The sequence below is a fragment of the Pongo abelii genome, chromosome 1, assembly GCF_028885655.2.
Source record: "Pongo abelii isolate AG06213 chromosome 1, NHGRI_mPonAbe1-v2.0_pri, whole genome shotgun sequence".
Lineage (NCBI taxonomy): Eukaryota > Metazoa > Chordata > Mammalia > Primates > Hominidae > Pongo > Pongo abelii.
Genome location: NC_071985.2, coordinates 168,853,688 through 168,868,785, shown reverse-complemented (window position 1 = coordinate 168,868,785; position 15,098 = coordinate 168,853,688). Strand labels below are relative to the sequence as shown.

Below are 15,098 nucleotides of genomic sequence, written 5' to 3'. Positions count from 1 at the left end.
TGGGATACAGCTAAAGTGGTGTTGAGAGGGAAATTTATAGCACTAAATGTCCACATCAAAAAGCTAGAAAGATCTCAAGTTAACAATCTAACATCACGACTAAAAGAACTAGAGAACCAAGAGCAAACAACCCCCAAAGCTCATAGAATACAAGAAATAACCAAGATCAGAGGGGAACTGAATGAGCTAGAGACACAAAAAAACCCTTAAAAAAAATCAACAAATTCAGGAGCTGGGTTTTTGAAAAAAATTAATAAAATAGACCACTAGCTAGACTAATAAAGAAGAAAAGAGAGAAGAATCAAATAAACACAGTCAGAAATGATAAGGGAGATATCACCACTGATCCCACAGAAATACAAACAACCAACAGAGGATACTATAAACACCTCTATGCACATAAACTGGAAAATCTAGAAGAAATGGATAAATTTCTGGACACACATATCTTCCCAAGACTGAACCAGGAAGAAATCGAATCCCCGAATTGACCAATAATGAGTTCTGAAATTGAGGCAATAATAGCCTACGAACCAAAAAAAAAAAAAGCTCAGAACCAGACAAATTCACAGCTGAATTCTACCAGAGGTACAGAGAAGAGCTGGTACCATTTCTACTGAAACTATTCCAAAAAAAATTGAAAAGAAGAGACTCCTCCTTAACTCATTTTATGAGGTCAGCATCATCCTGATACCAAAACCTGGCAGAGATACAAGAAACAAGAAAACTTCAGGCCAATATCCCTGATGAACATTGATGTAAAAATCCTCAGTAAAATACTGGCCAACTGAATCTAGCAGCACATCAAAAAACTTATCCACCGTGATCAAGTTGGCTTCATCCTTAGGATGCAAGGTTGGCTCAACATACACAAATCAATAAATGTGATTCATCACATAAACAGAACTACTGAATAAGCAAAAGCTGGAAGCATTCCCCTTGAAAACTGTCACAAGACAAGGATGCCCTCTCTCACTACTCCTATTCAACATAGTATTGGAAGTTCTGGCCAGGGCAATTAGGCAAGAGAAAGAAATAAAGGGTATTCAAATAGGAAGAGAGGAAGTTATCTTCAAATTATCTTTGTTTGCCGATGACATGATCCTGTGTCTAGAAAACCCCATCGTCTCAGCCCAAAAGCTTCTTAAGCTGATGAGCAACTTCAGGGAAGTCTCAGGATACAAAATCAATGTGCAAAAATTGCTATTATTCCTATACACCAATCAACAGGCAAGCAGAGAGCCAAATCATGAATGAACTCCCATTCACAATTGCTACAAAAAGAATAAAATACCTAGGAATACAGCTAATGAGGGAAGTGAAGGACCTCTTCACAGAGAACCACAACCACTGCTCCAAAAAATCAGAGGACACAAACAAATGGAAAAACATTCCATGCTCATGGATAGACAGAATCAATATTGTGAAAATGGCCATACTGCCCAAAGTGATTTATAGATTCAATGCTATTCCCATTAAACTACCATTGACATTCTTCACAGAATTAGAAGAAACTATTTTAAAATTTGTATGGACCAAAAAAGAACCCAAGTAGCCAAGACAATCCTAAGCAAAAAAGAACAAAGCTGGAGGCATCATGCTACCCAACTTCAAACTACACTGCAAGGCTACTGTAACCAAAACAGCATGATACTAGTACAAGAACAGAGACATAGACCAATGGAACAGAATAGAGAACTCAGAAACAAGACCACACACCTACAACTGTCTGATCTTCAACAAACCTGACAAAAACAAGCAATGAGGAAAGGATTCCCTATTTAATAAATGGTGCTGGGAAAACTGGCTAGCCATATGCAGAAAATTGAAAGTGGACCCCTTCCTTCCACCTTACACAAAAATTAACTCAAGATGGATTAGAGACTTAAATGTAAAACTCAAAACTATAAAAACCCTAGATGAAAATCTAGGCAATACCATTCAGGACATAGGCACAGGCAAAGATTTCGTGACGAAAATGCCAAAAGCAATTGCAACAAAAACAAAAATTGATAAATGGGATCTAATTAAAGAGCTTCTGCACAGCAAAAGAAACTATCATCAGAGTGAACAGACAACCTAAAGAAAGGGAGAAAAATTTTGCCATCTATCTATCTGACATCTATCCAGCATCTACAAGGAACTTAAACAAATTTACAAGAAAAAAAAAACCATTAAAAAATGGGCAAAGGACATGAACAGAAGCTTCTCAAAAGAAGATATACATGCGGCCAACAAACATGAAAAAAAGCTCAACTTGACTGATCATTAGGGAAATGTAAATCAAAACCACAATGAGATACCATCTCACGCCAGTCAGAATGGCAATTATTAAAAAGTCAAAAAACAACAGATACTGGCAAGGTTGCAGAGAAAAAGGAACACTTTTACACTGTTGGTGGGTTTGTAAATTAGTTCAACCATTGTGGAAGACAGTGTGGTGATTCCTCAAAGACATAGAAGCAGAAATACTATTTGACTCAGCAGTTCAAATCCTGAGTATATACCCAAAGGAATATAAATCATTCTGTTATAAGGACACATGCATGCCTGTGTTCACTGCGGCACTATTCACAAGCGCAAAGACATGGAATCAACCCAAATGCCCTTCAATGATAGACTGGAAAAAGAAAATGTGGTACATATACACCATGGAATACTATGCAGCCACAAAAAAGAATGAGATCATGTCCTTTGCAGGGTCGTGGATGGAGTCGGAAGCCATTATCCTCAGCAAACTAACACAGGAGCAGAAAACCAAACACCGTATGTTCTCACTTAGAAGTGGGAGCTGAATGATGAGAGCTCATGGACACATGACAGGCAACAACACACACTGAGGCCTGTTGATGAGGGGGATGTGTTGGGGGATGGAGAGCATCAGGAAGAATAGCTAATGGATGCTGGGCTTAGTATGTAGGTGATGGGATGATCTGTGCAGTAATCCACCATGGCACACGTTTACCTATGTAACGAACCTGCACATCCTGTACATGTACCCCTGAACTTAAAATAAAAGTTGAAGATAAAAAAGACTAATTATATGTTATGTGAATTTCACCCCAATAAACTTTTCATATAAAATTAAAATTAAAATCTATCAAAGATGGGAGAGAGTTTTAAAATAAAAGATCAAGGAGATTTTCACACATTGAAAAAAAAACTCTCAGTAAATTAAGAATAGGAAAGAACTTCCTCAACCTGATAAAGCATATTTATTTTCATAACTATAGCCAACATCATATATAATGCTAAAAAAACTGAATGTTTGCCCTGAATGTCAGGAACAAGGCAAGGATGTCTGCTCTCACTACTTTCACACGATATTTTATTGGAGGCTTTATTTTCACTATAGCATGTATCACTACTGATTTATCATGATTTTTATATTTGTTCATTTTTGTCTCTTCCATGAAGTCAGAGACCTCGTCTGTCTTGTTCTTCCTATATTATTAGCTCCTAAAATAGTGTCTGGCACAAGGTTGGTGTTCAATGAATATTTATTAAATGAATGAATTTTCTGGTAATATTGTATAAGTGAGGTACACTTGTGTGACAAAAACGTTTTTTTTATACTTTAAGTTCTAATGTACATGTGCACAAGTGCAGGTTTGTTACATAGGTATACATGTGCCATGTTGTTTTGCTGCACCCATTAACTCGTCATTTACATTAGGTATTTCTCTTAATGCTATCCCTCCCCCATCCCCCCACCCCACGACAGGCCTCCGTGTGTGATGTTCCCCGCCCTGTGTCCAAGTGTTCTCATTGTTCAGTTCCCAGCTATGAGTGAGAACATGCAGTGTTTGGTTTTCTGTCCTTGTGATAGTTTGCTCAGAATGATGGTTTCCAGCTTCATCCATGTCCCTGCAAAGGACATGAACTCATCCTTTTTTATGGTTGCATACTATTCCATGGTATATATGTGCCACATTTTCTTAATCCAGTCTATCATAGATGGACATTTGGGTTGGTTCCAAGTCTTTGCTATTGTGAATAGTGCCACAATAAACATACGTGTGCCTGTGTCTTTATAGTGCATGATTTATAATCCTTTGGGTATATACCCAGTAATGGGATGGCTGGGTCAAATGGTATTTCTAGTTCTAGATCCTTGAGGAATCGCCACACTGTCTTCCACAATGGTTGAACTAGTTTACACTCCCACCAACAGTGTAAAAGCGTTTCTATTTCCCCACATCCTCTCCCACATCTGTTGTTTCCTGACTTTTTAATGATCGCCATTCTAACTGGTGTGAGATGGTATCTCATTGTGGTTTTGATTTGCATTTCTCTGATGACCAATGATGATGATAATTTTTTCATGTGTCTGTTGGCTGCATAAATGTCTTCTTTTGAGAAGTGTCTGTTCATATCCTTTGCCCACTTTTTGATGGGGTTGTTTGTTTTTTTCTTGTAAATTTGTTTAAGTTCTTTGTAGATTCTGGATATTACCCCTTTGTCAGATGGGTAGGTTGCAAAAATTTTCTCCCATTCTGTAGGTTGCATGCTCACTCTGATGGTAGCTTCTTTTGCTGTGCAGAAGCTCTTTAGTTTAATTAGATCCCATTTGTCAATTTTGGCTTTTGTTGCCATTGCTTTTGGTGTTTTAGTCATGAAGTCCTTGCCCATGCCTATGTCCTGAATGGTATTGCCTAGGTTTTCTTCTAGGGTTTTTATGGTTTTAGGTCTAATATTTAAGTCTTTAATTCATCTTGAATTAATTTTTATATAAGATGTAAGGAAGGGATCCAGTTTCAGCTTTCTCCATATGGCTAGCCAGTTTTCCAAGCACCATTTATTAAATAGGGAATCCTTTCCCCATTTCTTGTTTTTGACAAAAACATTTCTATGCCACCTACTTTTCTTCAAGAAAACTTTGTTGCCAAAAGTTTTCTTTTCATCATGTATTCCAAAAAGTAGTCGTCCCCCAAAAAAATTTTGTAAAATTTTTCATTTCCCTATGTAAACTCTTTCTCCAAGGAAATGCTCTAATAGCTTGACTTGGGCTCATTGATGTCTCCCATAAGCCTGTTGTTTTATCCAGGATGAGTCATTAATTTTTCTGATAGAATTTCTCCCTTGTGTAGTGGGTTGAATCATGTCCCACATGATTCAAAACAAACACCTGTCCCCCCAGAATCTTATTTCAAAATAGGGTCTTTGCAGATATAAATAATAATTAGTTAAGATGAGGCTATACTAGACTTAGGTGGACCCTGAGTCCAATGACTATTGTCCTTATAAGAGGAGCGGAACTACAGAGACCCACATGGAAAAGGTCATGTGACATTGGAGGCAGAGGCTGGAGTGATGCAGCTATAAGCCATGCAATGTAAAGGATTGCTGACAGCCAGAAGAAGCTAGGAAGAGGCAATAGAAGATTCTTCCCTAGGGCTTTCCAAGGGAGGGAGGCCCTGCTGCCACCTTGATCCCCAACATCTAGCCTCCAGAACTATGAGAGATTACATTTCTGTTATTTTAAGTCACCAAGTTTGTGGTCATTTGTTAAGGTGGCCCAAGGAAACTAATATACCTTGCTATACCACATGATGTTTTTATTACTTTTACAATAGTAAACTTATGTCATATTCATTTGCTTTTCCAACTTCTATTCTGTTGGAAAGCACATATTGAAATAATTTTACTTTACCATTAAATTAGTCAACACTCAGAATGGTTCCATATTCAAAGCCTATTGTTCTACTTTTATGTTTCATTTGTTTCATTTATTTTTCTCAGAAGTAAATATACCCTTACCAAAATTCATTTGGGAATTTAGTTCATTTTTCTTTTTCTCTTTCTAGGTATTCTGTTATGAAGTGTTGGCTTGCTAGAAAAAATAGAATGCCTCATGAAGTCAATCACTCAATGGAAGAAATTAAGCTCTGGCCAACTCTAAGTAAATCGATTCACTCTATTTGTTTTGCTTTTATAACTAACATATTATGCATAATATGCATAACTTTAAACTTTTTTCCATTTAAATAAGTTGGAATATATGAGGGCTAATTCTTGTGTTCTCCTTTTAAGGTTGCTTTAACTTTTTCTGACTTTCCAAATTAATCTGGTAAATTACTCACATAGGAATTGGAACTTTGACAGAATTGAATTACTTATATTTTCAAGCTTACTACCCTTTAATAGGTTGATATACAATTTGAAATTTTAAGGCTAAGTTTCAAAATATGAAAAAGCAGCCAAAACACACAGAGCACTAATAAACTGATCCCTAAAACTCATTGTATATTCAAAGATATATGCAATATGGCTGAAAAGAAAGAAACAATGCTGAGTTGTTTTTCGTGCTCTTTTAAAAATTAACATTTACTTGTTGGGATAGGTTGAGAGTGAGTCTTCAGCAGGGAGAGCTGGTAACTTACCATGGAAGTCAGCTGGTATAGAGGGGAAAGCATGACATTTGGGGATAGAGAACTTAGGTTCAGATTCCAGTTCTGTGCTATTATGGAAAGGTCACTCAACCTCTGAACTTAGTTTTTTTCATCCTCAGCTAGTACTGTGTACGTGGAAGGTGTTCAACAAATCCTAGTTGCTAAAATTCTGCCCTTACTCACAGGATTCTTATGACTAAGTGACTCCATGTATAGACAATTTCTTTGTGAACTGAAAAGTACAAAAAAAAATAGTTACTGTTTTTTCCTGTCACCTGGCCACTAAACATAACAGCATATAAATGCCAGGCACAGGCAATCACCTTTATTCAGTGATTCTCCAAGGGCCCTGCCCCCACATCTCCAAGTTTCTTTTCCCTACTCAGTATCCACCTCTCTCCCTCCTAATTGTTTGGTGTGCCACGCAGATTTCCTTCTCTGTATTACCAGCCTCAGCCTTTTCCATTCAACTCTGCCTTCTTCCAGATTTCAGGGTACCTGTGAGGTAGGAAATGTTGCCTTCTCCAGCCTTGCTCTTTGCTTTCTCCATGATTTCCCTACTCCTCTCTGCAATCTCTGTCTTTCAACATCCCCACCATCTTCACCAGTGGAAGAGATCACTTGGTTAAGTTGAGGTGATTACAGTAATTTCTGTCTATGCTTTGTCAGACTGGTGACAAAGCTATGTCTCTATAGCTCAGCTCTGCTTATGTTTTTACCAGGTCTAAAATACTTTGTTTCCCATTTTCCTTCAGGATAAAATTTAGACTCTTTGACACAGAAAATCCTTAATGCTCTAATACTTGTCTCTGTCTTTGCACTGACAGTCCCTCCCTCTCCCCTTCACAACCTAAATGCTACACTATGCTAGTGGGTCATGATTGTTTGTTCCCTACCTCATTTCATAAAAAAGTTTGAGCAGTACACTGTGTTTTCTCATACCCCTACTCTAAACGCTCTTCTCTCCCCTTCTTTACTGTCTAATGCCTATGCATCCTTTGAGATTCAGTTCGGGTATTACCTTTTCTAGGAAACTTTCTCTGTGGGTTATCATAGCCCTTCTACCATAGCCGTATCATGCTCTATTTGTTTTCTATTGCTGTGTCACAAATTAGCACACATTGAATGGTTTAAAACAACACACATTTATTATTTTACTGTTTCTGTGGGCCTGGAGTACAGGCACAGCTTAGCTGAATCCTCTGCTTAAGGTCTCAGAAAGCTGCAATCAAGGCTTTGGCTGGGCTGCATTCTCATCCTAGTGGTCTGAATGGGGGAGGAATCTGCTTCCCAACCCAGTGAGGTTATCGACAGAATTCATTTTCTTCTGTCTTTAGGAATGAGGGCCCTAGCTTCTGGCTGGTTATATGCGGGAGGCCTCCCTCAGCTGCTGAGGGCTGCACACAGTTCCTTGCCATGTGGGCTCTCCCAGCCTGGCCTCCTACTTTATCCAGCAAGAGTCTTTAGAGCAAGTCTGATAGCAAGATGGAGTCGTATGTGATGTAGCATAATCATGTGAGTGAGACCTTATCACTTGCATCCTGTTTTATTGGTTAGAAGTCATGGGCTCTATCCACACTCAGAAAGGAGGAGTTTACACTCAGGTGTAAATACCAGGATGCAGGGATTCTGGGGGCCATCTTGGAGTCTGTTCGGCACACATGCTGTGTTATCACTCTCTTTACTGCCTGTCTCCTTTGAAAAAGAGTGAGATTCTTGAGGGAAGGGACTGCTCACCTCCCAATCTTCCACAGCACAGTGGTTGGCATACAGTAGCTATCAATGAGTAAGTAAACAGTAGGATGAAGTAAAATTGTCATGTTTTTATCTGCCTTGTGATTTGGGGGGAAAAAAGGTGAAAACCCATGATAAGTGGGAAAAAGGCAAGCTGGAAGGGACAACATTTTAAGTTTAATGTCCAGAAACTGGTTAGCTCTCCAGTGCTGAGCCTTGTCGTCTTTAATCATGGAATAGACTCTTCTTTCTGTCTACTCTGGAAGAAACTATACCTGAGAGGTTGTGGTAAATTTGATTATTGTTCAGAAATATTCATTCCTGCTCCACCCACATGAACAAAATGTATTTCCTTGTGCCTTGACTTTGAGCTTTTCCCTGTGACCTGTTTTCATCAGTGGAATATTAGTGGGTGCAGTGTGCCCCCAGGGTTTGGAAAGGGTTTGCATGATTTGGCTTGCTCTTTTTCTCTTCTGCCATCATCACAAGAGCGTGCCTGGACTGGCCCTCTAATCACAGAGAAAGATTCAAGGCATAGATCTGAGCTTGCCCACCCACGTTTCCCAGCCATTCCCCAGCCAAAGAAGCCAACCACCTATTGACCTGCTGACATGTGACCAAAACAAATACTTATTGCTGTGTATGTCACTAAGATTTTGTGGTTGTTTATTATGTAGCAAGAGAGTTATTATGTAGCGAGAGCGAACTTATATAGGATATCAAAGGGAAGTATGACTCAGAAAAGGAAAGAAGTGTGTGTCCCTCTTTTGCAGAGAAGGATGGCATGTCATAGTTTGCCAACGGGAGAAACTCACCAGAGATTTGGCAGGCAGGAGGGAAGTCGAGGCCATTATGCTTGGGAAGTTGCTCACATCAGGCATGGCGGGTTCCTCAGATATGGCATTTTCACACATCTCTCCACAGCCTCACTTCACAGACATGGTGGCTGCACAAATATCCCCATGAACTCATCGTTTTTTTCCCACTTTGGGTGGCTAAATGTGTGCAGCTTCTTGTACTCCATGAGCTCCTGGTTTCCCACTCATGTCAGTGCATCAGGCTAAAGTGGGTCACGGCTCTTTTTTCAATTCTCCAGCTGTAGCTTCCAGATCTTCACTCCCCTGGGTCCTCCCACAGCTGGATAATCCCACATTCCTGTGTTAGACTCTCACTCTTGTATTACTTGTAGTGGCTCTGTTTTCCTAACTGAACCCAGGCTGAAAACAGGACTGAATAGAAATAAACCATTTGGCAATCATCAGAGCCCATCAGTCAGCACAGATTTTAATATCTTTATTAGCTAAACTATTTTCAGATTAAAAATAAATTATCAGAGGCAGAGTTTCCATGATCCAACCCAAGAAAGGCATGGAAAATATAAGGCAGTTAGAATTTGTGCTTCCATAACTTATTTTGTTAACATAGTAACAAAATCCCCACCTTTATTACTGATTCCAACCACCAAATCCAAGGTGTCTCAGAGGGATTTATAATGCTTAAGATTTCCTGGAGGAGAGAAATTCAAAATAATATTGTTTTTTATGTTCTAAAGAAACATTTCTATATTTATTTTGCATTATAATCTGCTGATCTAGCCAGGTTTCTTTTTATGCTTCCTGGGAGTTTTTAACAGGGCAGGAACTAAGAGGGCAAATAGTCAAGGTGGTTGATTCCCAACTTTCATTCCACGCCAGCAACTCACTTCAGCCAATCATGGTGATCCCATTTCCCTTCCCAGTAACTAGTTTAGAAATGGGGCGGGGCGCAGTGGCTCACGCCTGTAATCCCAACACTTTGGGAGGCCAAGGTGGGTGGATCACCTGAGGTCAGGAGTTTGAGACCAGCCTGGCCAACATGGTAAAACCCCATCCCTACTAAAAAAAAATTAGCTGGGCATGGTGGTGAATGCCTGTAGTCCCAGTTACTTGGGAGGCTGAGGTGGGAGGATCACTTGATCCCAGGAGGCAGAGGTTGCAGTGAGCTGAGAGCACACCACCGCACTCCAGCCTGGACAACGGGAGTGAAACCCTGCCTCAAAAAAAAAAAAAAAAAAAAAAAAAAAAAAAAAAAAAAAAAAATTAAATTAAATTAAATTAAAAGAAATGGCATGTGACAGGATCCCACTTGAGGGGAAATATGCTGGGCGCTTCAGGGGATGGTTTTCTCGTCCACTCTTAAAAATGAGATCTTGGTGAGAAGATCGCTTTTTCCTCTGGATGTTGCTGTGTCCGGTGTGGTTACTAGAATGGCCGTAGCTCTCTTGCTATGCACCTGAAGATGAAGACAACACCTCAGTTAGCAAAGCAAGCAGTAAAAAGAGCTGTGTCCTTTGTGACATTGTGGAGTCACTGCAACATTCAGTCCTACTCTCCACTCTGGCTGTTCTCTTATGTGAGATAAAACACTCTCCTATTGTTTAAACTGGATTGACTTGGCTTTATATTTCTTGTAATCAAAAGCATGTGGAGTCAGAAAGGCCCAAACATGGTTAGAAAGAACTGGAGTTAGTCCATCAATAATATGTTCATGGAAAATAAAGTAGATGCTTTTCTCAAGGCACAGACTGAATTTAGTTTTAAATTAATTACAACTAAATATTAGTACCGAAAGTACAAAAAATTAAAAATCACTGTGGGCCTCAGGATAACCATAGGATAATAGTGACTGTGTAAACTCAAATCTCTCTGTGTATTTTTCTCTCTTTGATTTGTTTTGAGATGGAGTCTCACTCTGTCACCCAGGCTGGAGTGCAGTGGGTCAATCTCAGCTCACTGCAACCTCTGCCTTCCGGGTTCAAGTGAGTCTCCTGCCTCAGCCTCCAGAGCAGCTGAGATTACAGGCTCCTGCTACCACACCCGGCTAATTTTTGTATTTTGGTAGAGACAGGGTTTCACCATGTTGGGCAGGCTGGTCTCGAACCCCTGACCTCAAGTGATCGACCTGCCTTGGCTTCCCAAAATGCTGGGATTACAGGTGTAAGCCACCATGCCCGGTCTGTCGGTGTATCTTTCTATAAACCAAAGACAGAAGGAAAACAAGTCACTTGTAGCCCATGTCTATAGCATTAGAAGACAGCAAATATTACAGGGTTTATTTCATGTGTGAGGGAAATAAACATATGAGGCAAACAAAATTTGTCCTGGAACCCATAATCGGCAGTGAATCCGGTGACAACTAGGTAAAAGGGAAGAGAATGCAGTAAGATTTTAGAGTTAACAGAACATAAATAGTACCAGCTAGAGTTCATCCCCAGAAAGCAAGGTCCCCATGCTGTGTGGAAATATAGATCTAGAAATATAGACATTATATCCATATTCTCCTTTTGAAAAGTATAATCAGTTTATTTCCCTGTTTACAAGGCCTATAAGATAAAGATGAAAGTCCTTTGCATGACATATGAGGCTTTCCTGATCTGGCTTCAGCCTCCCTTCCAGCTCCACGAAACTTTCTGTGTACTGTAACATTGTGTTTTTGGATAGACAGATCTGGGACGAGTCTTGTTATTAGCTGGATATCTTTGATCAAGTTACTATAGGTCGCTCAGCCTCAGTTTCTTCATCTGTAAAATAAGAATAATAATACCTACCCATCACAAGGGTTGTGTCTGAGTTAAATAATATAGCTGTCGACTGCTTAGCACCGCACCTGGCACAGTGGAAGTGCGGGAGAATCCATTCTGATCACCCCTAACCCTGTCAAGTCCTCTCATACCTTTGTGCTTATATGATGTGTGCTGTTTCTTCTATCTAACGTGTTCTGACCTCCCTTCTCTGTCTAACAAACTGGTCTTCCTGTTTCAAAGTCCGAGTCTGTTTTCACTTAGACATAGTGATTCCCTCCCTGTGCTCCCAAAGCAGCTTTTCCTTTGCACATCAACTGGCCCTTAGCAGAGACCCCGTAAATATATATGCTAAATGAATGAACTAACAAAGCATCAAAAGATTGAGCAAGACGGAAAGAATGATTTTTGACAAATAAAGTTACTTATAAAACATGAAGTTTAGAAAGTGTAAAAAAGTTTGCTCACATTCATTCAGATGGTCTTTGGCATTATCCTACAAATGCAAGAACACTTCTCTTTTCATTGTTTTTCTTGTTGTGTCTATTAAATTTCTATTTTTTATGATTCCCACCACAGATGAAATTTTTCTTGAGTCACCAACTGCAATAAACAGCATCACAGACATTTATGAAACAGAAGAGGAGGGGTGGAAGAGTGACACTTCATTATATGAAAATGACACAGATGAGCCCAGGGAAGAGGAAGTGGAAGATCTGATCTCCTGGACCAACACTCTCAATATAAATACTTTAGATTAAGCAGAACATTATCAGATTAAAAAAATAAACAGCCTCCGCCATAGCCCAGCGTTGTGGAGCAATTTTGGAAGACTCTCAGAACTTGGATTTCATTTTTTTCAAGTTGTTCTCACCCGCTCACTGCAAGTACAAATCAGAAATATAAGTACAAATCAGTAAAGATGTTGCTTTGACTTTTTTGAGTGCTACTCCTTTAGAACGAAGTTACCAAAGTTAGGGGTGTTCATTGCCATATGCCAATCAATGGTGTGACACTCCCACAGTTGTTAGGCTACTGGACACAAGTTTTTGCAGGCAGAGAATGGGTCAGAAAGAGGCTGGGATAGGAGGGGAGCAATTAAGAGCTTCAGCGGCTGGACATGACCCCAAGTAGCGGGATCTATACATGGACTTACATCTGCCTCGTTTCTTGTCTTGTTTCCTCCATATTCAAGGAATGAGATGTCGCTATTTACTAATGTTTCTCTTCTGTTTTATCCCAGAGTACATGCCATTTTCTCTTCAACCTTGACCTTCTATCTCCTCGTATTCTTATAACTTTATTTTCTCTCTCTCTTTTTGCCATATTGTCTCAACCTACACATATGCTTGGGTCTCTCCTATTCTAAAATATGTCTCTGCCTTTGACCCCCATCTCTGCTTACCTCACCAGTATTCACTCATTTTTCTCAGTCAGATTTATTGATCTGCCTTCCGGGTTCAATATTTAGCTAAATATTTAGCTAGCCAGGAAAGTATCAAGAGACCAGATACATGTAGTAGAGCTTTCTGGTGGCACATGCCCATAGTCCTAGCTACTCAGGAGGCTGTGGTGGGAGGATTGCTTGAGCCTGGGAGATTGAGGATGCAGTGATCTGTGATCATGTCACTGCACTCCACTCTGGGCAACAGAGCAAGACCTTGTCTCAAAAAAAACAAAACAGGACAAATACACCTAGGTTTCTATGGTTGTTGAGAAAAACCAAATAAATGCATCAATACATTAATATTTATGAAGTGTTAATAATAGCGCCTGGCCTATAGTAAGCGCTATATTTGTGTTTGATCAAATAAAAAACAAAATTTACTTCTATTTAGTTAATTGATCCCATGCACTATGAAAGAAATTCAGATTCAGAGGGCCTGAACTGAAGTCTATAAACCTGCAGTTTTAAAAATTACCCCAGCTGGCCAGGCGCGGTGGCTCACGCCTGTAATCCCGGCACTTTGGGAGGCTGAGGGGGGCGGATCATGAGGTCAGGAGATCGAGACCATCCTGGCTAACATGGTGAAACCCCGTCTCTACTAAAGATACAAAAATTAGCTGGGCGTGGTGGCGGGCGCCTGTAGTCCCAGCTACTCGGGAGTCTGAAGCAGGAGAATAGCGTGAACCCGGGAGGCGGAGCTTGTAGTGAGCCAAGATCGCGCCACTGCACTCCAGCCTGGGCAACAGAGGGAGACTCCATCAAAAAAACAATAACAAAAACAAAAAAAACCCCAGCTGATTCTGATGAAGACGATTAGTGGATGACACTTTGAGACACAATGTAATTCTGAGATTAATTTCAAATATGATTAATATGGCATGCCAAATCGTGCCATTTGATAACGGAGTGTGTCATGTATAGTAAAGCTCAACTGACTCATATCCTCCACTGGATATGATACCAGATCTGAAGTTAAGGTTCTATAGGAACGCGAGGCCCCAGCCCCCTTGTGATCAGTCTGGATGGATTCTGAAAAGAGAGGAGAAGAGAGAAGCAGGGAATTTCATTTTTTAAAATGTTCTAAATCAGCCGGGAGTGGTGGCGCATTCTTGTAGTCCCAGCTGCTACGGAGGCCTGGGGCACGAGATTCGCTTGAACCCGGGAGGCGGAGGTTGCAGTGAGCAGAGACCGCGCCACTGCACTCCAAACTGGGCGACAGAGCAGGACTCCGTCTTAAAAGTATAAAATAAAAATAAAAGAAAATAAATATTATAAAATTTTGCATGTACGTCATTGTCAATGTTTTTTAAACTTGCGTTGTTGTTTAGACTCCACTTCCCCTCCAGATGGCGCCAGTTAGCTATTTCATGCACTTAAGTCTTAAGAGACACTCTTCACTGGAAGCCAGGCACCAAGCCTCTTTATGCTTTTAAAGGCTCGTATGACACATGACTAGTTTATAAGAGCGGAATACTTTGTTTTCCCTCCCAAGGAAGATGTTTACTCAGTACTAGGAAAGATTTACTGAAAGAAAAATAGCCCAGAGCTTACAAATTACTCACGTTGATAAAATCATGGAGCCAACCTGGAGAAATCAGTCAGTCCTCACCACTGGCTTCAGGCAGGACCACACAGAAACCACCCTCTTGTAGATGAGAATGAGCCTGAGTTTTGTTTAATGACTTCCAGACATCAGTGCATCCACTGAGAGCTGCTCCCCCTCCTACCTGAGGGAGGGAGGGACTTCCCTAGGGGCTGACAGTTAGAAAGCTTCGGGGCCTGCCGGCCACCTAGACCTCCTTTGCCTCCCTGCTGCTCCCTTACAGGCCATGGATGCCCCTAACGAGGAGATGACAGTGATGGTGTCGGCTGGGAGATGAAGGGGGATCCTGTGCATCTCTGTTATTTGGCAGTTAACTCAGAATATACGGAGACCTAGAGTTAAATTTAAGCCACTCTCTCCAGA

At 40.4% G+C, this 15,098-nt stretch overlaps 1 protein-coding gene across 7 annotated transcripts in view; it reads left to right on the top strand.

Annotated features, from left to right (window-relative positions):
- Nucleotides 1-12,527, top strand: part of UBE2U (ubiquitin conjugating enzyme E2 U) — a 72,872-nt gene extending 60,345 nt beyond the window's left edge. For all 7 annotated transcript variants that reach the window (XM_054554427.2, XM_024257526.3, XM_054554411.1 and 4 more), the window contains 2 exons: nucleotides 5,808-5,902; nucleotides 12,265-12,527. In XM_054554427.2, coding sequence (XP_054410402.1) covers nucleotides 5,808-5,902; nucleotides 12,265-12,446 — 277 coding nt within the window. In that variant the 3' untranslated portion in view covers nucleotides 12,447-12,527. The remainder of the gene's footprint in view (nucleotides 1-5,807; nucleotides 5,903-12,264) is intronic.
- The last annotated feature ends 2,571 nt before the right edge of the window (nucleotides 12,528-15,098 follow it).